The sequence below is a fragment of the Sminthopsis crassicaudata genome, chromosome 6 (genome assembly GCF_048593235.1).
Source record: "Sminthopsis crassicaudata isolate SCR6 chromosome 6, ASM4859323v1, whole genome shotgun sequence".
NCBI lineage: Eukaryota > Metazoa > Chordata > Mammalia > Dasyuromorphia > Dasyuridae > Sminthopsis > Sminthopsis crassicaudata.
The window spans coordinates 18,107,409-18,132,213 of NC_133622.1; the positions used below are offsets into that span (position 1 = coordinate 18,107,409).

At 35.6% G+C, this 24,805-nt stretch overlaps 1 protein-coding gene across 2 annotated transcripts in view; it reads left to right on the forward strand.

The window, feature by feature from the left end:
- The window catches only part of STIM2 (stromal interaction molecule 2), a 126,252-nt gene that overhangs the window by 69,041 nt on the left and 32,406 nt on the right, over window positions 1-24,805 (forward strand). For both annotated transcript variants that reach the window (XM_074276013.1, XM_074276012.1), the window contains exon 3: window positions 3,882-3,996. In XM_074276013.1, the coding sequence (XP_074132114.1) occupies window positions 3,882-3,996 (115 nt within the window). The remainder of the gene's footprint in view (window positions 1-3,881; window positions 3,997-24,805) is intronic.

The window sequence follows — 24,805 nt, forward strand, 5'->3', positions numbered from 1 at the left end:
CTTCTCCTGAATCATCCTCCTCCTTTGGATTTTCATGACATTGTGCTTACCTAGTTTTTCTCTTGCCTCTCATTGCTTTTCAGTCTTCATCCATATCCTGCCTTCTAAGAAGAGTTTCCCACTATAATTTCTGTCTTGGCCTTCTCTTTTATTGAGAATCTCCATTAGCTTCTCTGGGTTTAAATATGATCTTTATATATATGACTATCAAATCGGTATATCTTATTCTTTTTTTTTTTTTTTTTACTCCCAAGTGACCACTTCCTTATCATCTTGCTTGTTGAACTTTTCCAAATGAAGATCCTCTAGCTACTTTAGATTCAATTTCATTTTTCCATGCTGAAAATGAAATTTGATATTCTTCTTAAACCAACCCTTCCTAGAAATCTCTTTGTTTCTGTGTAGGTCATTGCCAATCTGCTCGTCATCCAGATTCATAACCTTGGTCATCTTGGATCACTGTTCCATACCCAGTCAGTTAGGTACCAGTTTTGTTGGCTGTACTTTGATAGCAAAACATTAAGCTGTTTTGTTTCTCTCTATTCTTGCACTTACCACCATAACTTAGAACCTTATTCCCTCTTGTCTGAATTGTTGATTTCCTTGTTCCTCGTTTCTCTTCCTTTCCAATCTGTCCTCCACACATATGCAGAAGACTGACTTCTGTGCACAAAGATCTTTAGTGGCTCACTATTGCCTCTAGGATAAAAGACAAAATCTTCAGCCTGATATTGAACACTCTTCATGGTCTAGCTTCATTCTGCCTTTCCAACCTTACTTAATTCCCATTTCTCTCTTTAGCCCCTCTGTGCTCTAAACAGACTACCTTTCTTGCTGTTCTCAAACTTGACATTATATGACCAGCTTGTCTACCTTTTCACAAACTGTCCCAACTCTTCCCAAATCCAAAGCAATCTCCCCACTTCTCTCTTTTATTTTTATAATAATAGATTTTTATTTTTCAAAATACATGCTTTAGAAGACTGGAACTCTGAAAAGGTATGTTTGAATCTAAGACAGCAGAGCACTTGAAGGTTAATTGTCTACTCAATGTGTGATAATGGTTCTATAAATATTTGGTGATGTGATGGCTCTCCTCATTATTGGTGCTTGCTGAATGTATTGTGTTGAGGTAATCAAAGGCAAGAATTGGAGGGCTGAGGGAGAAGGTCAGAGCCTCTCTACCATAGCACTCTGAGGAGAGAGGACTTAAGGCTCCAGACTCTAGAGTCCAGGATCCACCTTTGACAAGCCATATGGCAGCTTGCCTGCCTCTTTCACTTCTCCTCCTAAAGACCAAGGACTTTGACTGATCTGAGGCCCTCCAGAGAGCTAGTCCTGACGTTATAACATACAGAGATAGTTTTCAATATTCATCCTTCCAAAACCTTGTGTTCCATATTTTTTTCACTTCTTTCCCACCTGCTATCTCTTTTATGATCTCCTTGAGATATAGACCCAGTAGATGGATCAAAGGGTATGCACAGTTTGATAGCTCTTTGGGCATAGTTCCATATTGCTCTCCAGAATGGTTGAATCAATTCACAACTCTACCAACAATGTATTAGTGTCCCAATTTTCCCACATCCCCTCCAACATTCAGTATTATCTTTTCCTGTCATCCTAGCCAATCTGAGATCCACCTCTCTTAGAATTGTTATCTTCATTTAAGATTTACATTCCCTCCAGTAGGAAACCTCTTTAGGTCCCTTAGTTCTTTGTGCTTTCTTTTTTCTTGTCAAGCAAGCCAGTTTACATGTTTTATCTCATTAATGAAATTACTTTTTCAGATTATTTTTGTAACCTTGGTGTGTAATAAAGAGCATAGTGACTTGCATGAGAAAAGTGCATCATGGATATAGTTTGTTGGATTGATTTGGTGGGTCGTGATATTTAATCAAGTTAGCCCTTCTTTTGAGCCTCAGTAGACACTCTCTTCTCGTACTCCATGTTTCTCACGTGCATGGGATCCTTTCTCACTTCTGTCTCAACAGGCCCATCTCTTTCTTTTTAATACACAATCTCATGTCATTTTCTGCATAAGGCCTTTTCTGATCTTTCCTTCTAATCTTTCCTATGGCAATTGCTTTCCTTTTCAAACTGTCTTATATTTAACTAAAATATTTAGATACTATATATTGTACACACACACATGTTTGTTGTCTCCCCTCTTAAATTGTAAACCCCTTGCAAGTAAAACTTATTTCTTTCTTTGTACTTGTGTCAGCAGCTCAGTGCCCAGCACATAGTAGGCACTTTATCAATACTTGTTGATTGGTTTCTAAGATTCATTTGTCATTGAAACTTTTCACTCTTTTTATAGTTATGTACCTTTCCCTATAATTTTCCCTTAATAGTTTTGAAAATTTTTATACCTCTTTGGGTAAAAAACTCCTTGTGATTGATTGTTCCCAACTTTTTTAGTCAGGGGAATCAGAATCTTTTCTTCTCAGTGTAGTAACAAAGGATTAACAATAGAGCCCTTATTGGAAGTATGATTTCAGTGGTCTGCAGAACTCTTATGAAGGAGGAAACTGCCCTTACCAATGCAGGCCACCACCATCTCTGCAACTTACTGTCTTAGAGCGGCTTTATGTACTAAGAGGTTAATGCACTGGTCCAGGATCACATAGTCAGTACACATCAGTATTTCCAACCTTGAAGCCAACTCTTTCTACTATACTTATATACTGACTTTCTGAACAAAATAAGTAAAGTTAATTATTTTGTAGTTTATACAATATCTTTATTTGAGATTATGGATGGAGTAAGATTCTGAGGTGTGAAAATCATGTTTTTCTAATCTGATGGCAATACTCCACTTACTTTTGACTACTTTTGACTTTAACTTTGATGCCACCACTGCTTGTTGCTGCTGCTGCCACCATTTATCTGGTTTTAGAAAGGGCAAAATACAAATGTTTTAAATAATAGAATACCTTTGGACACTATCTTCTTAATAAGAAATAACTTTAAGAAGACATTGTGACACAGTAGAATGAGTGCATGGTTCAAATTAGAGCTCTGCTGCTTGGAATCTGTATAACTGGGCAAATCACCTTACATTCTGGAACTGCCATTCCTCTTAAACAGGAAAAAGAGAGAGTGGAGGCGAGGTGGACTAGATTGTCTCTTAGTTCCGTTCCAACATTAAATATGTGAGCCTGTATAGTATAAGTATATATATTGAAGTGCATTTGGGAGTATACTGTGACTAGGAATTATTTAAATAATCTTTTCTCAAAAATTATTTATTATAAACTTAAAGCATTAAAATATTTCATCAGTTTTTTAAAAATAAGAATTGGGAATTTATTTTAAAAGAAGTCTGAAAAACTTCCTTTAAATTTTAATATAATATAAATATAAATTTTAATATAATATAAATATAAATTTTAATATAATATAAATATAAATTTTAATATAAATGAAAATAAAATATTAATATCAATAATATAAATTAAAAAGAACCTTAATGTTTTCCATTTCCAAAAGAAGTTTCATGGTTGAAGAAGTAAAGTGTTTTTTAATTTGACTGCCCCTTGCTAGTACTAAGGTGCCATTTAAACAACTAGATATTCTGTTTCTTGAATTGACTAGGGATTGATTCAGTCAGTCATTATCTGCTTCTGCCTTTCATCAGCCTTATGTTCCTTCTGTTTGGATCAAAGTTAGTTTTTTCTGGTGTCTAGATATTCTCAGTTTTAGAGGCAACTTCAGAAGATATCTAATCCTCTCCATATATAATAAAGTATAAGACTTTTTTTTTCCTTTAGCAGTACAGTTGAGTATTTGTTCTGTTCAATGGTTCATTAAGAATAACATTTAATTTTCCTTCTAGGATTACTAGCATTTAACCTAGTTTTTTTCTTCTTCTATAGTTTATCAGAGAAGATATGAAATATAAGGATGCTACTAATAAACATAGCCATCTGCATAGAGAAGATAAACATATTACTGTTGAAGACTTATGGAAAAGATGGAAAACATCAGAAGGTAAGAAAAGCTCAAAATGTCAAGATCAAAACTTTTCATTTTTTCCCCATTTATTTTTTGCTAACTTGTGTTTTTCCCAAAACATTTAGTGAAAGAATTTTTTTCGTCAATAATAAATCACCAGTGTCTGGTGATAAGTTTTCAGCATTTTAAGGTTTAATTTACTTATGGACATATTTAGTTTATCAGTCACTAAGATACATTTTTGTTTAAATAAAACATTTTTTGAGTAACTTATGGTTTTGAGAGGCAAATATTAAAATACTAAAGAAATGCTAGAATCTAATAATTGTCAATAGCTTTGATATTTTTTGACCAAATTGACTGATTTAAATTCTGTCTCCTTTTCCTAATTCTTCCCAAATGTTGGCAAAGTAGAGGTTAGAATGTTTAGTACACAGAGAAGGGAAAAGCAATGAATGATAAATTCATTTGGATAATCAATCTTTATTACTATATAAGTTTCTTATAGTTCTTAAAACTGGCATTTATTTCACAACTGTATTGAATGATATGTGCTCTGAGATGGATGCTGATTTAAGTCCTCCATCCCCAATTCTTCTGTACGTTTCCCAGATCTTCAGTTTGCTCTGAGTCTTGGAGCCACTGTTCTCTTGTCCTGGGACTATTTGTCCTGCCATTGTTTCCCAAAGTCTTCAGGACTTTGCCATTTGGCCTACTACTTTTCTACCAGAATCTAAGGACCATGTGATCATTCCATCTTGGCATGAACTCTTTCCTCATTTATGGTTATTCTTCCCCAATTAGAGCATTAGCTCTATGAAAATAGCAGTTATCTAATGTTTGTCTTTGAATATTTATTTTAATATTTTAAATGTTATTCCAGGGTGGAGTCTAAAAGCTCCACCAGACTGCTTGAAGGGCCCATGATACAATAAACAGCAAGAGTCTCTTGATTCTAGAGATTGTTTATTGCTAAATAATTGTTCGTTGGGGTGAAATAAAGTTGTACAGGTATGTTTGTATTGGGTTCATAGGCTGTTATTTTTGTTATTATATTGAATGAAAATTCCATTTATTTGTTTGATTTGCAAATGACAGCAGTTCAGTGAAAGCAGTCTTGTTCAATGTGAGTGATTTTAGAATTTCATATGAGAATTCACAGTGATTTTGATAAGTGTGATAAGTGAATTAAAATATGGCATTGGAAAGAACTATGTACAATATTATATGAGAGAATTTTAGGTTTCATAGTGAAAAACATTTATTCATTAGCATTGTACTTTGTAAGCAAGAATACTGAGTAATAGGTCAATATGTTATATAGTATTCCTAAGAACTGTGAAGTAATCTTTCCTACAGTAGAGTAGTTAATTTTTTTTTTTTAAGAACATGGTGTACGATTCTAGGCTTCAGAATTTAAAAAGGTTATAATCTGAAATCTTAGAATAAGTTTGGGAAAATGCTATTAAATTATTACTTTTTTGAGGGGAATTATAAAGATCTGAGTTATTCATTCATATGGAGAGAAGAAAATGATATAATTCAATTTGATACTAGTTTTTAAGTAAATAAAAACGTCTTATCTTGAGATGGTCTTCTCTTTGTCCCCTTTGAAGATAACAGAAGTGCAAATGAGTTCCCAGTTTATTAGAGGAAGTTTTGGTCAAATACAATGATACTTTACATTTGGATAATGCTTTATGATTGAGAGTAAAGTTTCACATTCATTGTCTTTTTATGCCCTTAACAAATTTGTGAGAAATTTATGGCAGATAAAGTTATCCTTATTTTTAGATAAGGCTGTGGGCTTTTGTTACTTGTTAAAGTTGTTTAAATGATGTGACCAAAGTTAGAACCTAAGTCTTCTGAATATTAATATTGTATTGTATTAGATATAAAGAATAAGTTGCTGATAATAAGGATTGTTAAATTTTTAACCTTCAGAAAGATTATGGCAGTAGCTGTCTCTAAAGTAGATTTTTATTTGTGATATGATGTAGTTCTAATGAAAGTAGAATTTTATATAAAAGTATGTCTCTTCTAGCTCTTTTGATAGGTATTATATTAAAGTATAGGCGAATAATGGCTGGTTAGTTTATTTGTTTGGGAAAGAAAAGGGGCTGTAGAATTGATCACTCTTCAGAGGTATCTAATACACAGTATTTCTATTTAGATTCCAACCCTGATCAGTTGTATTGAAAGAATATGTTATTAGGCAAGGAAATGCCGAGAACTGCTAAGAAAAAAAAAAAAAAAACTAATAATTCCAACTATATGAATGTAAAGTCAGTGAAACAACAAACAGTTATATGTTGGATGAAGATTTTGTGCATGATATGCTGCCATGCATTGTAGGGGATGCAAAGACATGGCTGCTCATACTCTCATCGCAGAGAAAAGTGAACTTTATTTATTTATATGATGTAATAGAACTGTATACCCCTGATCTTTGGGGGGGGTGGACCTGGGTTGGAAAAACCCTAAATCTCAACCCCTCCCAATCTTTGGGAGGATCCCTACCCTCCTACTTCGTTCCCGGGGAAATACTTCCAAAGGTTGGGGGAGGTTGAGATTTAGGGTTTTTCTAACTCAAGTCCACGCCCCCCAAAGATCTGGGGTATACAGTTCTATTGCATCATATATGTTCTGTGTTTCCTTCTGCTTTACCAGTAATTTAAAAAAAATAATTTCTCCTGTAACAAAATTATATGAAGTTACAACAGATTTTGAAGGAGAGACTGTCGGGCCTTTGAAGCTTGTGGGTCCTTCTTTCATGGGGCTGTCATCTAGGTGTCCCCCCCCCCCTCCACGCCCCCGTGGTGTTCTTAGCCTTGGGCTGTCAGGCTGCCCCCTTGTTCAGTCATTTGCTCAATCTTGTCCTTTCTGTCTCTGCCACATCTCACTCAGGATTCCTTCCCTCACTAAGCCTTGCCTATTCCTCAGGTCCTCATTGCCTCTTGTCTGCTCTCTTGCAGTAATTTGCCTCTCTTCCTCCTGTTCTTTTCAGTTATATCCTACCAGCAGCATCCCAACAATTTTCTTAAATCAAATACACGTCACTTCATTGCTTCTTCCACTCCAGGAGTGCCTTGTTGCCTTTTGGATCAAATATAACTTCTTTTCTTTTGTTTTTACAGTCTTTCACATTCTATTCTCCCCAATTATCTAATATTATTATTCACTGTTCCGCTTTTGTGGTCCAGCCAAAGGAATCTCTCCCTTCTCTGGGAGTGTGAAGGAATAACCAAGGACCAGGAGGAAGATATTCTGTGCAGTCTTCCTTTTATTATAGTCCGAGGGCCAGGGTTTTCTGCTTTTCAGTCTGGTGTCACTAGCATCATTTGCTTTTCAGAGTCAATGCACAATCCACACTTTGACATTTCTGTATCCCCCTTAACTATCAGTACCTGTCACCACAGAATTTCAAATAGCACAGTTGTGATGTTCAGTGACATCCACAGAATTGTAAACAGAATTGTAGTGATATTTATCACTATAGAGCAGAAATTATCATAGCAAGGTATTTACCTCCTATGGCTTTGATTCATTGTATAGTAAAATGCCTTTTTCTGTCCCAGTTTACCAAGTATATCTTTCATCTTATAGTTAAAATGCCTTGTTTCTGTCACATGCATTCTCCATCAAGATTATCCTGAATTTACCAAGTGTATCTTTACAATTATTAGTGAGATGGTGAGCCCATAGTTTGAGTAGTTCATTTGAATAGAGAGTAAGTCTCAAGTAAGACCTGGGCTTGACTCTTGCTGTTCATAGACTTATTCAATATTGGCCCTCTACAGGTTCCGTTTCTTTAAATAACTATTCTTAATTTTTCCAGATACCAATTTCTTCTTTATCAAAAACAAAACAACCCTTTGGATTTATCTTTGATATTTTGTGTATCCTTATTTATTTACCTGTTATCTCATCTGGTAGAATTAAGATGTGTTTAGGACATGAACTATTTAATTTTTGTCTATATAATCAGCACCTAGCACAATGTTCCAACTTATCCAGACATCCTTCCCTACCCTCCAAAATCCTTACTTGATCCATCCATCCCTGCTTGCTATCATGCTATATAGCTTTCCTCCCTTTTATAGTTAAATTTCTTGAGAATGTGGTCTTTGATGTCCCTCAGGGCTCTGTCTTGGATCCTCTTCTCTTTCCCTTCTGTATTATTTTTCTTGATGATCTCATCGACTCCCACAGATTTAATTATCATCTCTATGTTGGGGATTCTCAAATCTGTTTATACTGATTTTCACATTTGCAGCTTCAGTTGTTTTTTGGACATCTCAATCTTAATGTCCCAGATTGAACTCATTGGCTTTCCTCCTTCCTTCTTCCAAGCTTCCGGATTATTGTTGAAGGTCTCACTGTCTTCCCAATCTTACAGCTTCTTAACTAAGTTGATTTCCCTGACTCAAGTTTCTCCTCAATCCTGTCCATTTTCCACTGAGGCACCAAAGTACTCTTCCAACTCAGATCTGATCATGTTACCCTCCAAGTTAGTAGAATCCTATCACCTTTAAGATCAAATATCCCTCCTTTGTTGTTAGGTTCTTACTAAGTGCTAAGTCGGTACTTAACAATTTTCTAGTTCCGGCCTTTACTGGGAGTTCAACCCCTTTGAATTCCTGGGGAAGAGCTTGCATGCTTAGGAGGAGCAACTTCATTTGTTGAAGTAATTCTTCCCAGAAGCCCTTGTGTTATCCCACACCCATTCTCTGGGAGGATAAAAGAGGTTAGCTCTGGAGGAAAAGGGAGTTTTGTCTGGACTAGACTTGAGGCTGCTCTCTGCAGGAAGGGAAGTCGGCTCTCTACAGGAAGAAGAATCTGTCCGAGAGATTTGGGTTGACACAGCAGATCTCCTCCCAGAGAGAGATCTGCAGCTTCTGGAGACAACAGCATGTTACACTTTGTCACTGAGACCTTTACAACCCAAACCCCTCCTTCTTTTTTGATCTTGTTACAACTTATTCTTTCCTAAGTACTTTGTGATTTAGTCTTCTTGTTTGCTTGAATTTCTTGGGATCTGAACTAGTTCTCTGATTTTATACATCTCCCCACTGGACTTTATCAAATTTCCTTCTCTCAAGCTGGCTAAGACAGGTGCTGTGGAGCACTTAGAGCCTCATCAGACATCGGACTCTAAAGTCATCTCCTGTGTCCTGGATCATCAGCGGTCCCGACTTCTGTCTTGCCACTGGATTTTGATGACTCTGGAAGAGGGAGTGAGATGGGCGATTTTGTGCCAGTCTATCTCACTTATACCTAAGTCATGTACTAATTAGAACATCCCCTTATCCAAGAACTTTCAAGGACTTTTCACATTTAATCTCAAGGATTGGGTAGATTGATTGACTAGGATTTATTTTCACTTCATAAATATGTCAGGACCAAACTTAAAGATGTGTTCTTGGTGGAGAAATATTTTTGGGCTAAATGGGATAGGTTGATTTTGACCTGATTCTTTATACTTTGTATTCACTTGTATCATTCATTTATTGAATCCATCCACCCACCTTCCCTTTGTTGTGTCGTTATTTCCTTCAATAGAATTTATACTTCTTGAAGGCAGGGCCAGTTTTAGTTTTATTTCTCTACCCTCCTCACCAAGAACAGTGCTTGGCACATGGGAGCACCTTAATAGATAAATGACTTTTAATGTCCTTCCCTTTGAAATTGTTTTGTAGATATAGTTTTCACAAAGGATTTTAGAAGAAGGTAGATAAACGCTGATTTAAAAGCCAGGAAAAGCTGAGTTCAAATTCTTCCTCCTGGACATATCATATAATCTCTCAGTGTTCTTCAGAACCTTTTTAAAGACTGATTTGCTGAGAGGGTGCCAACTTGCACTGTAATGGAAGTTTTTGTTAATAATGTTAGTGACTTTATAGTTTCTGGATACAGTGTTTTCATCACTATTTCTTTTGTTTAAAAACTTTAATTTACAACATTAGTAAGTTTTTTCTGTTTCTAATACCTTGAGGAGAAAAATGCTCCAGAGAGGCAAGTGTCATGTTACAAAAAAAGTCTTCAGAGACCAACTTTGTTTAATCACCACAAACAATATGCTATAGACATCTGGTATTTCTTTTTTGTTTTTCTTTTCTTTTTTTAGTGAAGTTGACTTACTTAACATGTGGTTGGAAGGAATGTTCATATTTAAGTCTGTTGAATTTTGTTGCCAAAAACATGATGGCAATTGTGGAGTTATAGCCAGAAAAAACCTGGAAATTTGTTTATGCCAAGCCTTTTAATTTTTGAGTTAAGAAAGTTGAGGACTAGAAAACTTAGTTCACGTTCCCAAGATTGGACAGTAAGATGTAGCTAGCCTTTGAATCTGGGCTTTGCTTCTAAGTCCAACCTGCTCTTCTGTTGCATCATGCTCTTTCCTTCTAGTAAAACCTCTTCTAGTCAGCTGTTTAAAATAATCTGTAATATGGCATTTTTCTGAGCTTTCAGGTGGATATGGAACAAGTGCAAGTACTTTATCATGTTATTTGTGAGAATTTGTCATCACCAGGTCAACAGGATCTATTACTTTGGGCTGTCATCTGGAACTTGTAAACAGCATTTAGTGTAAAGAACTTCTTTGTTTTGGATGCAATGGTATTTTTACTGTATCATTCTTTTGGTGGGTTTCTACACTGTTTTGATAGCTGTGGAAAAAGTAACATTATGAGACATTAAGAAAAAATTTAATGCTTTGTATATTTATCTGTTGTTTTCTTAAAATTTTGGCTTTTATAAACTTTTCTATAATATTCTTTTTTGAAAGATAAACATATTCTTCAGGAAAGAAAGTATTCATTTTTCATTTTATGCAATGTTGTGTCCATAGAGTAAGGTCTGCTTTTTGGATAGTATATACATACAGAATATTAGAAGTGTTGTGATTGGGACCTCTGATGAAAAAACCCTTCTTTTTTCTTAAATACAGAGTAGATTATAGCATTTGCTCAGGTTAAGTCTCTATTAATCAAGTAGATTAAAAGTTAATTTAAGGACTTAGAATTTAGGAATTTTCTACAAATAAAAATTAATCTATGTACTTTCAGTTACAGGCTGCTGCTGACTCTCTTTTAATCAAATAACTCAGTGGTATACAGAAGTAGTCAAATAAGTAAGTTTGGAGGTCATAAAATGTTATTAGTTTCTGAGTAATGATCATCTGGTTACTGTTTCCTTTCCATAAAGATGGGTATCAGGGATTTGTCTGAGTATGTTAATTTTTTCCCTTCATTTTTCACTTTTCCTGTTGAGAATTATGAAATTGAGGGATTTGAAACAGAGTAATCTTAGAAATTGGAGGACCCAAGAACCCATGATGTCTAATTTTTGTTTATTTGTTTTTGTTTTAAAGATGGATAAATTACATCTCTTGTATTGGGGGGGAAGATATTTGCATTTCAGATGGTCTTGAATTTCTTTTATGTACCTTTTAATACCTTGTTTGTCAGCTCTCGGGATACAGTAGTTAATAATTTGTGTCAAGAAAGTGTACATACATTAGCTGCATCACCACTATATCCTTCTGTACTTTTTTCTTCATAAAATCTCTGAGAATACATATTTTCACTATCAGGTTCATTTGTAAGGTAGAATGTTTTCCAGAATGTAATTAACTATGTCATGTTTTCATTGTAATTTGCAAGATATGCTTTTCAAAAATTGAGTGTGAATTTGTGCAGAATTGCCTTCTTATGGTTTTCTACACACCTGAATTGCTCTACATTTTTCCTCTGCTATGTTCACAGACTCAAGGGATACCTCAAGTTTGGAAGTACAGTAGCAGAACCTTCTCCAGAAGGTAAAAATGAGGGCTGGCCACTTGTCACTGTTTGTGATTCACTATTTAGAATCCATGGGCTTGTTTTGAACAATAGATTGTTTTTTGTTATTACAACTATTGGGAGCACATTGCGTATGGAAGTGTTGCACTGAATTTTCTTAATCTTTGAGGGGTGGGGAGAGAGTGACTTTTGCTTACAGTCCTGAGCATTAAAATGCATGCAAGCATAAAATATTTATTAACATCCAATTCTACTCCAAACAGGACTAATATTTTATTCAATCTCCTTTTTAATATGGAAGCAGAACTTGTTCTTCTTTTATTTTTTTTAGTACCCTTTCTCTCCAAATGTGTTGATTGTTTGATTATTTTTCAAATAATTCTTTTATTTTCTTTAAACCCTCTTCATTATACTATTTTGTTTACTGATATAGCTGCAACAGGGTTGGAAGGTATATAGTTATACAAATTAGATTAGCTTTGATTATGCCAGGGGTTCTCAAACTACGGCCAGTGGGCCAGATGCGGCCTGCTGAGGATGTTTATGCGGCCTGCTGGGTTATGGCAAATGGGCTGAGGGACAGAGACAGAGTGTGAGTTTTTGTTTTTACTACAGTCCGGCCCTCTCACAGTCTGAGGGACAGTGAACTGGCCCTCTATTTTAAAAAGTTTGAGGACCACTGGATTATGCAGTTCATTTCTTTTAAACATAGTTTAGTTTTGTTGTTCAATCTTTTTTTCAGTTGTGACCAACCTTTTGTGACCCCTTTTGGGATTTTCTTGGCAAAGTTATGGGTTGGCCATTTCGTTTTCTGGTTCATTTTACAAATGAGGACACTGAGGCTAACAGGATTAAATAACTTGCCCAAAATCATGCAGCCAGTAAGTGTCTGAAGTCACATTTGAACTCAGGAAGATGACTCTTGCTCACTGTAGGCCTATCACTCGATCCACTGGGCCACCTAGCTGGCCATCTTAGGTTTAAGACTCCAAGTTACTTTCTGACATCTGGGAGAATATTAAACAAAACAAAACAAAAAATAAACTGCCATATCTTTGAGATAGACAAGGATCCTGTCTAGAAAGCTCTTTTCTTTCTTTCTATGGATATTCAGTCTCTCTCTCTTCTGTGGAGTATAATAATCAAAGTTCAGGTTAACTGACTTCTATATATTATATCAAGTAGTTACTGGGCACATGAAGATTTTCTTAACCAGTGTTTTTAGTCATGCTTATTGTAGCACTTAGTCTTTCTTCTTCTTCTTTTTTTTTTAATCTAATTTTTGACCTTTAGCTTCACTCTTAAGTTTAAAGCATATTGAAGAATGTGAATCCTATATAAATCCTTCCAATTTCACAATTCATTTCGGATTACTTAAGTAATCTTTTTTGTTCTTTTTTTAATCAAAGGAGTAAAGGACAGAAGTACAAGTAATGAAGGGACAAATCTATTAACTGGGAGAAGGAAATTTATTTGGGTCTTCACTTAGCAGGTTTTGTTTGAATACATACTATGTTTGAAGTATAAGTCCTTATTAAAAACTCAGTATAGTTGAGGAGAGAATATTTGTACATATGAAACATTTAAAAAACATTTAAGTACTAAATTATTAACCGCTGATCATGGCACAGTAGCAAATCAGAAAAAGGGAGTAGACCATTGGACACTAATGTTCTTCACAAAATAGTTGGAACTTGATCTAATCCTTGGAAGATGAGAATGAGACAGATGGAAGCTAGTAGGGAAAGTGAGCCAAACACCTGAGTAAAGGGGGAGAGGCAAATAAGAACATGAAGCATTCAGGAGATAATAAAGTCATTTGACTAGAACAGAGGATGTGGATGTGGATTTAAGATGACTAGAAAATGAAGCATTTGACCAGTTTAAGGAAAATCTAGGGATAAGAAATTGGATTTAATGCAGGGAGTTATTACAGAGTTTTGAGCTGAGTGAAATGATTAAAGTTGCAACTAAGTAAAAATTGTCTGACAGTGGTGTTTAAGGTTAATAGATAAAGGAATTGGAGGCTTTAGTGATGATAGTAATAGAAATAGAGGAGAATATGTGAATGCAGGAGATATTTTTAATGAAAAATCAACTAGATTGAGTGCCAGATAAGGTATAGAGGTTGAAGGACCAACTCCCAAGGTTTCTAACCTTAAAAAGTTCAAAGAACATGTTGTTACTAATAGTGAAAGACTAGTGGGGAAGGGAAGATATTTTTGGTGCAGTCAATGAATTTTATTTTGGATGTGACAAGTGTGAACAGACAACACAGATCCACATAAAGCTAACATGGCAATTGGAAACAGAGACATGCATTACAGCTTGAAGATTGGTACTAAATATGTAAATTTGAAGTTAATTCCTATAAATTATAATTTGTCCAAGGGGAATGAGTTAACTAAGGGGAAGTGAGTGTAGGTAGAGAAGAGTAGTATTTTCAGGGATAGTCTGAGGAGAAAGACTTATAGTTTGAAATAAAGTAAAGCAGACAGTTAAGGAGTAATCAAAGACAGGATAGAACCAGGAAGAGGAGAGGATAATCAATTGTGTGTCTTTGAAGAATTGGGTGAGAAACAACTCACAATGTACTGGCTAATGTTGTACTTTTAAATAGGGATGGTGTACTTTTACATATGAGTTCCATTCACTCATAGTCCCGTCTGCTTTTACTTTAATATTATAGGGGTATGTATAGTAAATATTTTGACATAATAAAGTTTTTAAAAATGCTAACATGTATTTGTGATGCTCAACAATCTGAGCATTTTACTGAGTTTGAGAGTTACTTGCTGTAGAATACAACAGATGCTACGGACTCTTAAGTTTAAGACACACCTTCCCATTAAAGATTTTCTTTTTTTTAAATTTCACTTATTCTTTGACAAAAATAAGGGGAAAACCCCAACTTTTCTAAAATATGTGTGGGTAAGCAAATTTCTTCTTGGGCCATTTCTAAAAATGTATTCTCTGTGAAATAATTTTATTTTTCTTAGAAGATTGAGGAGAATAAAGAGTAAACCAACAAATTTTGTCTTTGTGATTTAAGCATAATTGTTTTTGGTTTGATTTTGAACAGTTAGCACTATAAGTTTATAGAAATAGAAACTCATTATTTTCCATGTTTTGTCTAGTCTCAAATCTTTGTTGTCAGCAATCTAACAATAATGAGGCTAGAGTCTTTCTATAATAATCGAGGTTTCTGCCTGCTAGTCACATACTTCTGAACAACTGCCTGTGACCTTAACAAAGGTAAGCATATGTCAGAATGCAGTGTGAGTTACTTTACGACAGATTTTTTTTTTCAGTGAGTGTCTGTTGATCATCAGATTTTCCTCATCAATAACATGTATTTTTAATGAGCATGCTAAAAGTTGCATGAATCTGATTATAACAATAATAGAACACATGTTGTGTATGTAATTGGGGGCTTTTGAAAAAGGAAGGAAAATTTTGGTGCTATTAGTAAAAATGTGATTTAGGCTTATGACTGTATTACTTACCAATTTTTTCTCTTCCTGTCCCCTCTTCCCTTTCCTTTCCCCCCACAATCCAAACCCAAATGGGTGGTTTCTGAGAATGATAACATACATATTCTCCATGTTTCTTATAATAGAATCTCCATAGAGGTATGTTGTTGAGGATACAATACAGTCTTAAAGGTTTTGAAAATTAGTGAATGACTATTGTATTACTTTCTGTACAATGTGTTTTGAATTTCTTGGTATAAAAGGTGCCACATCTCTCATTACTTTGAAGTTTTGTTTTTACAAATTTGAGCTTTAATGGATCCCATGCTTCACCAAATAGTCTAATGTGATTTTGAAAAAAATTACAAAATCAGAATTTGAGTTGAAAGAGATCTTAAATATCTTTCTAGATGCTCTTTATTTATCTTAGGTTTTATGAGGATAAGATAACTTTCTCAGTTTAAACATAAGCTACTGCTGTTTTTGCTATCTTCTCTAGGAATATAGTTATTGTTAATTATCACTTTATTACTTACAAGACTTGAACCAATTGTTTCTCAAAAGGTCCAATCACAGACCAGAAAGCTGAAGGGCATAAAAAAAAAAAAAAAAAAAAAGAATCATAAAGGGTTCTGTTCTGTTAACACTATATACCTTGGAATTACCTTCTTTCCTTACTTAATAATATTGATGCACTGAGAAGATAAAAATGCTCCAAATTTATTCTACATGCATAGAGTTTTGATGTCTTAGTTAACAAAAAGGACACATTTGTTGCTGACACTGAGGGATGAGATCTGAAAAGTAAAATTTACAGATTCTTTTTCAGCAGTTTGTAAATATATCAGTGTAAAAACAATATGGTTTAGTCTATCAGGGCTCTGAAATCTTAGAGAAAGTATGCCAGCTGGGTTGTTTAAGGAAATATTGGATACCCTGGAACAAGGAAAGTTAATTAAATTAATCTTCAAAAGGCAGCAGCCTAATAGTGTTCCTTTCACTTAGGCTAATAAATAATTTCATTATTGCCACTGCTATCAATCAGACAAATCAAAAACATTCATTCAGGACCTCATGTTTTAGGTATTGTCTGGGCTCTAGGCCAGTTACAAATTTAGGGGAAGACATGATGGTTATTAAAAAAAAAAAAAAAATTGAAGGACCATAATGTCGAAGAGGAATTAGATTTGTTCTGTGTATTCACATAGGGTATAACTAGAAACAGGGAGGCAGAAGTTGCAAAGACTTGAGTGTAAGCTCAGTGATCAGGAAGAACTTGCTAAAAATCAGAGCTGCCCAGGTGTGGCCTTGGGGGCCTAGGCCTGAAGTGCTTCTTCTCTGTGGTCTCCACTGATAAAGGGAACTTACTGTATACAGAGTGAATACACAGAGATAGGAAGGGCTTGTTAACAACTTGGGAAATCTGGAAAGACCTTCTGAAGAGAGATAGTGATGGAGCAGATAGCATTGTTTCCCCAGAAACCACACATAAGCCTAACTCTGTGGGAGGGAGAGTTTTGTTCTTATCCTGGAGGGGTAAGATGGAGCCAGATTATAAAAAAAAACTTCCAAAGAGTTTGTATTCTGCAGCTTCTTCAGGAGAGGACTCACAGTGACATGATCAGAGCAGCTATTGGAGAAAGAAAGGTTTGAGAAAGATTTAGAAAGCCTTTATAGAGACTAGGCAGACTAGTCAGGAGGTTGTTACAGCAGTAGCAGGGGGACTGGCGCTACTCTCAGTGGAGAGAAGGGGAAGGATAGATCTAAAAGTGGTGTGGAGGTAGAATTGATAGAATTTATTAATTTGTCTGTAGGAAATGAGAGAGTAAGGAAAAATGATTACATGATGATTACATTACATTATGATTAATGTTTTACAATTATTATCTCATTTGGTCTTCACTGCCACCCTGGGAAGTAAGTGATGCTTTTATACCCATTTTACAGTCAAGGAAGCAAACAGAGGCTGAGTTGCCGAGATTCACACAGCTAATAATGTCTGAAGCTGGATTTGAACTTAGGTCTTCCTATCACTGTATTCTATCTTCTCTGTCTACCTCTAATTACCAAATTGAAGACAAGGGTGATTTTAGGATCGTACATCATTTAACTGAATTAAAGATAATGGAAAATAGAACCATGAAGTGAGAAAAAGATGAGCTGGTGATTTGGGATTAGTACTTAAAAGAAATTGGGGATAAATTTATAATAGCTGTCTGGTTCTGAATTGGGTTTTATATAAGGGCTACAGAATAAATCTGAAAAGAAGATTTATCTGAATCAAGGGCTTGCAAGTGACGCTGAGGACCGGGAAGTGTGCACATTCCCCTCTTGGTCTGTTTTGTTCAGAGTAGGAGGGAAGATCCCTTTCTGACTGGGAGGGATGATCAGGGAGAACTCTGCCTTCAGAGGAGAGCCATGGGAGGATTATTCAAGCAAAGGGCTATTATTATGGTCAGTTTATTAAAAACAAAAGGAATGTTCATAGGTTGTAATAAAAGTGCAAAATGGAAGTTTCTGGGGAATGGGAGCAGGGAGGAATCAAGCTGACATGGAGGTGATACCCAAGAGAAGGAGCTTTGATCTAGTCTATCTATGACCTGAATTCCAAGGATTTGAAATGAAACTGTACAAGTAAGGGTTAAGTACTGGGACAGCACTAGTATAGTCCCCTATTGAGGAAAGTCCCTCTATCAGTGCAGCTTGACACCTTCTCTGTGTTTTCTTGTCTTAGAGGTCTACAATTCTCAGAAGTTTAATGATTGCCAGAGCCTTCTGAGAAGTCCATTCAGCACAAGGCAGTAGATTTTCATGGCCTCTCCAGTCATGTTGATTTGATTGTGTTTCACTGAGGGGGAAAAATGGTAGAAAAGAAGAGAGGGAGTTTGGGGCTACTTCACACACCTGATTTTTCTACTAAGTGTCTTGGTAGAATGCTTGGCTGGGATGCAGATGTGTCCTGGGTCAGCTAGTTATAGAATGCAGAGATGCTGTTCGACTTCTATCTTTGGTAGTTCTGGCTTAATGATGTCCCAAAACTGAGTGGATTAACCCAACCGGGTGATAGAGGGAGTTTGGAAATGTGAACAGTAGCAAGAGGTGGGCAGCAGCACAGATGCCAAGATGCCTGTGTTGTCTGGAAGCGCTGTGCTGCTATGTTGGTTGGGTGGCTTTCCAAATTACACCCATGAGTAAAACTGTGTTTGTAGGAAGGTGTTTGTAGTGCTGGTTTTGGGAAATTCTGTCACTTGAGTTTACTCAAAGTTCTTGCCAAAGGTGGCAGTAGAAAAGAATGAATCTAAAATTATAGAATAATAAGTATAATTAAGTTTAAAAAATAGCCCATGGCAAACTTAAAGAACGTAAGACCTGTATATTTACCAAATCAGGAAGTTTTAAAATAAATTTACTTATTCTAAGAAAAAAAAAAAATTCTAGATACATTTTGTGTTCATCAGATTTGGAAAAACAGTGTTTTTATGGCTCAGATTTTCCATGGAAATATATTAAATTCTATGAAGTCATTTAATGAAACAGTAACTATATTCCTTGATACAGTGCTGTTTTAAAGTGATATAGTAATATTAAAGTGATGTAGTACTATATTCTAACATTTTTGGCAATAGTTCTTGAAAATATTATGATGATATTGTAAAAAAGAGTTCTGTGTTTTAATTTGAGACCTAATTCAAAGTTTGCTGTGGTCATTTAGAAGAATCTTTGTCATCCTGGTCACTTGATCAGTGAGTCTACTTTCTGTCAAGCACTCTGGAGATACAAAAATAAAAATCAAATAACCCTTCCCTTCAGGAAGCTTACAGTCTATTGCCAAGCAGACATAGAGTTTGGATTTATTTATTTGCAAAATTGACACAGTAATGCCTTTAATACCTATCTTCTAGGATTGTTGTGAGGATAAAATGAGGTAATGAATTTAAAAATATTAAAACATTATATAAAGCCTAGCTATTTTTACTTTAGGTAGTAACTGAGAAGTTCAATTTAGCATTTCATCTGTGTAGAAATGATCACTGAATTCACAGGGGGTAGATGAAACCCTCATGGGAGTGTTAGTATAAAAGAGGCTTTGAATAGCTTTTTGGTGATCCACATGCTTTAGGATCAGGGGTATGAATGATGATCCAGAACAGGACTTTGAGGAGTGGTCAGACATATAAGAGTGAAGATTTCCTCGCAGAAGCCAAGAGAAGAGAGAATAGAATGTCTAGGAGGGAGAGTGATCAGCAGTGTCAAAAACTGAACACAAAGCCAAGGAGGGTAAGCATTGAATAAAAGCCATTAAGATTTAGCAGTTGAGGTAATTGATAACCTTTGATAGAACAGTTTCAGTAGAATAGTGGGGTTAGAAATTAGATTTCAAGAAACTAAAAAATGAGGAGGTAGTGAGGAAGTAGAAGTAACTAGAGATGAATCTGGGAGGTTGGCCGTGAAAAGAAAGAAAAAAAGGAAGCTGCCTTGAATGCATGGTATGATCAAGTGAAAATTTTTTCCCCTAGGATGCAACTGATCTGGGCAGGAGGGAAGGAGGCATTGTTTAGGGAGAGAATGAAGGTGGGGGCAGATTGGAATAATTGTAAGAACTGATTTCTAGATAAGATAGAATGAGATGTGCATAAAAGAACAGATAAGAAGGTTAGCTTGGGCTAAGGAAGTGAGAACTGGTGGAGGTGCAGAGCGGTTTTGAAGTATTGCAAGTGGGGGAGGAGGAGGAGTACATAGCAGCTGGCCTCAATTTCCACAGTGAAGCAAAAGATGTTCTGAGGAGGGAGGGATTATGAAGCAAAGCAGGTTTTCAGAGAGCACAAAGTTGGAGTAATCCCTAGGGATGATGATAGTCCCTTTTATTTGGAGTAGATCCAATCTATAAATGACCCCTTGCAATGTGCTTGGATATTCTTGAAGATTTTGTTTTGATGTTTGGTATTAGGAAGTTTAAAACAGTTTTATCATTATTTATTAAAATGGAAATGAAGGTTATAGAGCTGCTCTTATTTGTTCAAATAAAGCAAGTTCTAGAAACAAGATTCTGTGTAGTATAATTCATTGACTAAACTGTCTATTCTTTACAAATATTACATTCTGGTCTCTATGCTTTAAACAAACAAGCATCTAAAGGAGTTGTATGATAGACCATTGCTAGATTTATATTTAAAGTTTTTTAAGTCTGGTTGGACTTGGCAGAGTTTGTTTTACTGACATAACCTGTTATATAACCCAGCTTCTCCTCTATTCTATGATGCGACATTAGATAGCTTTTGCCGTTTCAGACCTCCTCAACTTAAATTTTTAAGTTTTAAATTTTAATTTATGACATTTTAAATTTAAATGTGAAAAAGAACATTTTCATGAATAGAGGAGTAAAAGAACACAAAAAGAATTTTATTGGAAATTGTCTTAATTTTTTATGATTAACTTAAACCATACATATAGTAAAGTATATATATTTAGAATTTCCTTCTGAATTGCCTTCTTTTCTCTTATAAGCATTTTTTAAAAAAAAGTTTTCAATGACTCTCTTATTTTTGGGGTCACAATTGCCTTCCCAAACTGAGAGAAAAAATGAAACAGTGACCCTATATATATACTCAGTCAAGCAAAAGAAATTCACGTAATGGCCATGCCTATAAATGTAGATCTCTGTGCTGTATATCCATCACCTCTGTGTCTGGAGGTGAGTAACTCTTTTATTTCTCTCATCAGATTTTAAAAGTTTGTTTACTTGTAACTTTTCCCTCCCCCCCACATTATTTTCCCACTTAATATCCACCATTTTCCACAATGTCACTTGTTTTCCAATAGAGTTTGATGCATTTCTGCAACAATCTCTTTTCTAAGTGTGTTTTTCATTTTAGATTAGGATGAAATTCATATAATGTATATTCTGCCACCTTATAATACATGTTTGTATACCTCTCTCACTCCAGTAAGGAGAAATAACAAGTATCATCCCACCTTCTTCCTTTCTTCTTAAGTGTATTCTTTTCTACTCTTCAAACACTAAGAGAATCAATCTATCAACATTTCCTGTTTTTCTTATCTTTCTCAGGACCTCTTTGAACACCTTAGGGTTCCAAAGGGACCCTTACTTCTCTTCTGTTAGAATATCAACATTATATCATCATAAAGCTCCTTCTATTTGCTCCAATAAATTTACCTTTCTGGATTTCTCTGGATCACCCTTGTCTTTATATTTTACATTATTATTAAACTCTATCTTTTCATCAGAAATGCTTGCTAATCCTCTTATTCCATTAAAGATCTCTCTCCCTCCTCACCCCTTAACTCTGGTCCTCCTGTAGATAATACTCAGCTTTGTAGAAAATTTTTTTCTTCTTTGTAAATCTCGTTTTGCTTTTTGGAATGTTATTCAAAGATCTCTTTCTTAAGTGGAATGTGCCAAGTCTTGTGTAATCCTGACTTTTGTTCCTTGGTATTTGAACTGCTTCTTTTTGGATACATGCCATCCTTTTTCTTTGAGGTAGGAACTCTGGATTTTGTCTTCATGTTCCTGAGATATTTCCTTCCTTTGGGGGCAATTGGTGACTTCTTTTTGTCTTCACTATGTTCCCTGGTTTTAATAGATATGAAGACTCTTCACTTAGGATTTCTTAAATAATGCTTTCGAGGGGGGGTATCTGAGATAGCCTCCTAGGTCTCTTTTAACTCACAATCTCTGATCCAAGATGAAGCTTTTTAGAACTCAGGATAAAAGAGCACAGCAGACCATGATGAGCACATACTGTGTATTCTGAAGATTAAAAGCTTCTCTGTTACGAAATGGGGGGGACTAGATTAAGCTTCTTTCCCCCTTCCCCATCCCCTTCCTTTCTCATTGCTTCATAAAATAAACATTTTCATTTATTACTAAACCTATATAAAATGTATTGTGTTAACGTGAGTTCTCTAGAGTAATGGTTGTTTATTGTGTCAGGGAGACTTCATAAGTCTTTCATGGTGGGTTATTTTTACTGGGTGGGCTTTATTGTATTGAAGAGTTAGTGGGGAAAGGAAGGTATAAGCAGACTGCCAAGGTAGGGGAGGCCCAGGTGTGGAGGACTTTGACTACCAAACAGATGCTTATATATTTGATAGGGGCTTATTGAATTGAAGATGAGGGTGACATGGAGTGATTTTTGCTTTAGGAGATTTAATTTGACAGCCAAAGGGAGGATGGGCTGGATTGAGGAGAGAAATGAGGCAGGGCTGATGCAGGAGTCTAGGTGGGAAGCATTGAGGGCCTCCCTCAGAGAGGCTGTGTCAGAATGCACATTCAAGAGAGATTGCAGAGGTTAGTAGGAACTTTTATGCATGTGCTGAGTGCTGGAAATGGAAAGGCAAAGTGCTCCCTTCCCCACAAGAAGATTGTATTCTGACCTGGCATGCAATTGGGAGGATTTAAAAGTGTCTGTAAAAGTACATATAAAGCAGACGTGAGATCTGGGGACTGGGGAAGACAGCAGCAGCTTGAGGGACCTCAGATTAGACAAAGCAGCCAAACAGCGCAAAGGCCCCCAGATCAGAGCTGGAACGTCCCGTGTGTGGAGAGGCAAGAACACCAAATGGTCAGGCTCCCAAGTACGCAGGAGGTGGAAAGGCTGGAAAGGGACAAACAGAAGGGATTATATTTCTGTTAGAAGTCATTAATCGGGTCATGGGATGGCACGGTAAGATATGTTGTTGTTTTTAAGCAAAATAGCTTAAGAAAAGAGAAAAAAAGATTTTGAAAGAGATGAGTAGGCTAGAGAGAATCAATTAGGGAAGAGTTACTGCAGTGAAAGCCTCATTGAGATTATGTGACATCAATTTGTAGTGGATTTAGGCAGCATCATTGTGTGACTTCTGGGTTTGGTGTATGTTGTATGGTGGCTTGGCATTTGGCAATGAGTGTAATCATGATAGGATGAGAGAGTGAGCAAGAGAGAGAGAGAGAGAGAGAAAGAGAGAGAGAGAGAGAGAGAGAGAGAGAGAGAGAGAGAGAGAGAGAGAGAGAGAGAGAGAGAGAGAGAGAGAGACAGAGACAGAGAAGAGAGAAGAGAGAAAGAAGAGAGAGAGAGAAGAGAGACAGAGAGAGAGAGAGAGAGAGAGAGAGAGAGAGAGAGAGAGAGAGAGAGAGAGAGAGAGAGAGAGAGAGAGAGAGAGAGAGAGAAATTTGAGAAGATACAGTGTAGGATTGAGCTTATGATTTACATGGTAAAAATTAAGAAAGGAAGCGAATAGCCAGAAATAAGATGTTGGTATAGAAAAAGTATTGAAAAATGGAGCAATTAAATGTTAGATTGGGAATGAGAAATAGATTTGGGAATAAGGATGGAAAGAAATGGGATAATAAAAGGTTATAAGGAAATAATGTAAATTTAGAGTATTTGTTTTAGAAGTGGAAATCAAGTATGATTGATTATCTTTCTGTGTGACTGAAGTGGAATTGGAAGAGATCAGTCCTGCAAATGGGAAAGATTGAAGAACTGGGAGCAGAATTTGTAGGGAATAATCTACATGTGTGTTGTTAGTTTTGATAGTAAGATAGAGAAACACCTTCAGGATATAAAGGCACCAAAGATTGACAAAGAGGAGGCAAATTATCCTTAAACACATTTATCTCTTCCACATCATGATTTTCCCCATTGTAGTTTCAGTATATCGTGGGTTGGCATAATAAATGGAAATTTTTGAAAATTTTGCAGAAGCTTCACTTGACGTGCAAAGAAGGCAAACAAGGCAGATGACAGAAAAAAATTTAGAAATTCAGAATATATGTAGAGTGCTTTACCCTATAAAAGAAAAAAAAAATCAAGCTTCTCCTCTGGTACGAAGGGCAAACCAAAATTTTTTACATAGATTTTCCAGATGACAGGAATGCTGTACTTTTTACTCCTGTGATATGGAAGGAATAATTATAAAAATGATGATTTCCTTGGAAACTTCAGGAAATCAAAAGAAGAAATAAGAAGAAAATTTTTAAAAAGCTTGAATAAAGTAATTATATGCAAACCTAGAGGAAAGAGTTGAGAATTCCATGAAAAACAATTATAAAATGTATAAAAATTTGTGGGAGTTAACCTAAAAAGACACTCAAACCTTGTATGGGTAATATTTTTTAATGGACCGCTTTGGCAGTCTGGTGAAGCTGATGGACTTTTTTTCATAGTAATATTTTTAAATACATAAAATAATTATGGAAGAAACCTATTATATTAAAGATAGTTTTCAAAATATTTTTAAAATTTGTTCTTAAGGCAACAACAAGACTTTATACTTTTAGGATTCTTAGCACCTTGTAAGAATCCTAACATTATAAGATGATCAATTCTGATGGACATAGCTCTCTTCCACAGTGAGATAATTCAAACCAGTTCCAATTGTTCAGTGATGAAGAAAGCCATATATATACCCAGAGAGAGGCCTGTGGGAACTGAGTGTGAACCACAACACAGCATTTTCACACTTTTTGTTAATGTTTGCTTGTATTTTATTTTCCTTCTCAGGGTTTTTTTTTTTTTTCCCTTTATAGATCTAGATTTCTAGATTCTTGTGCAGCAAGTTAACTGTATA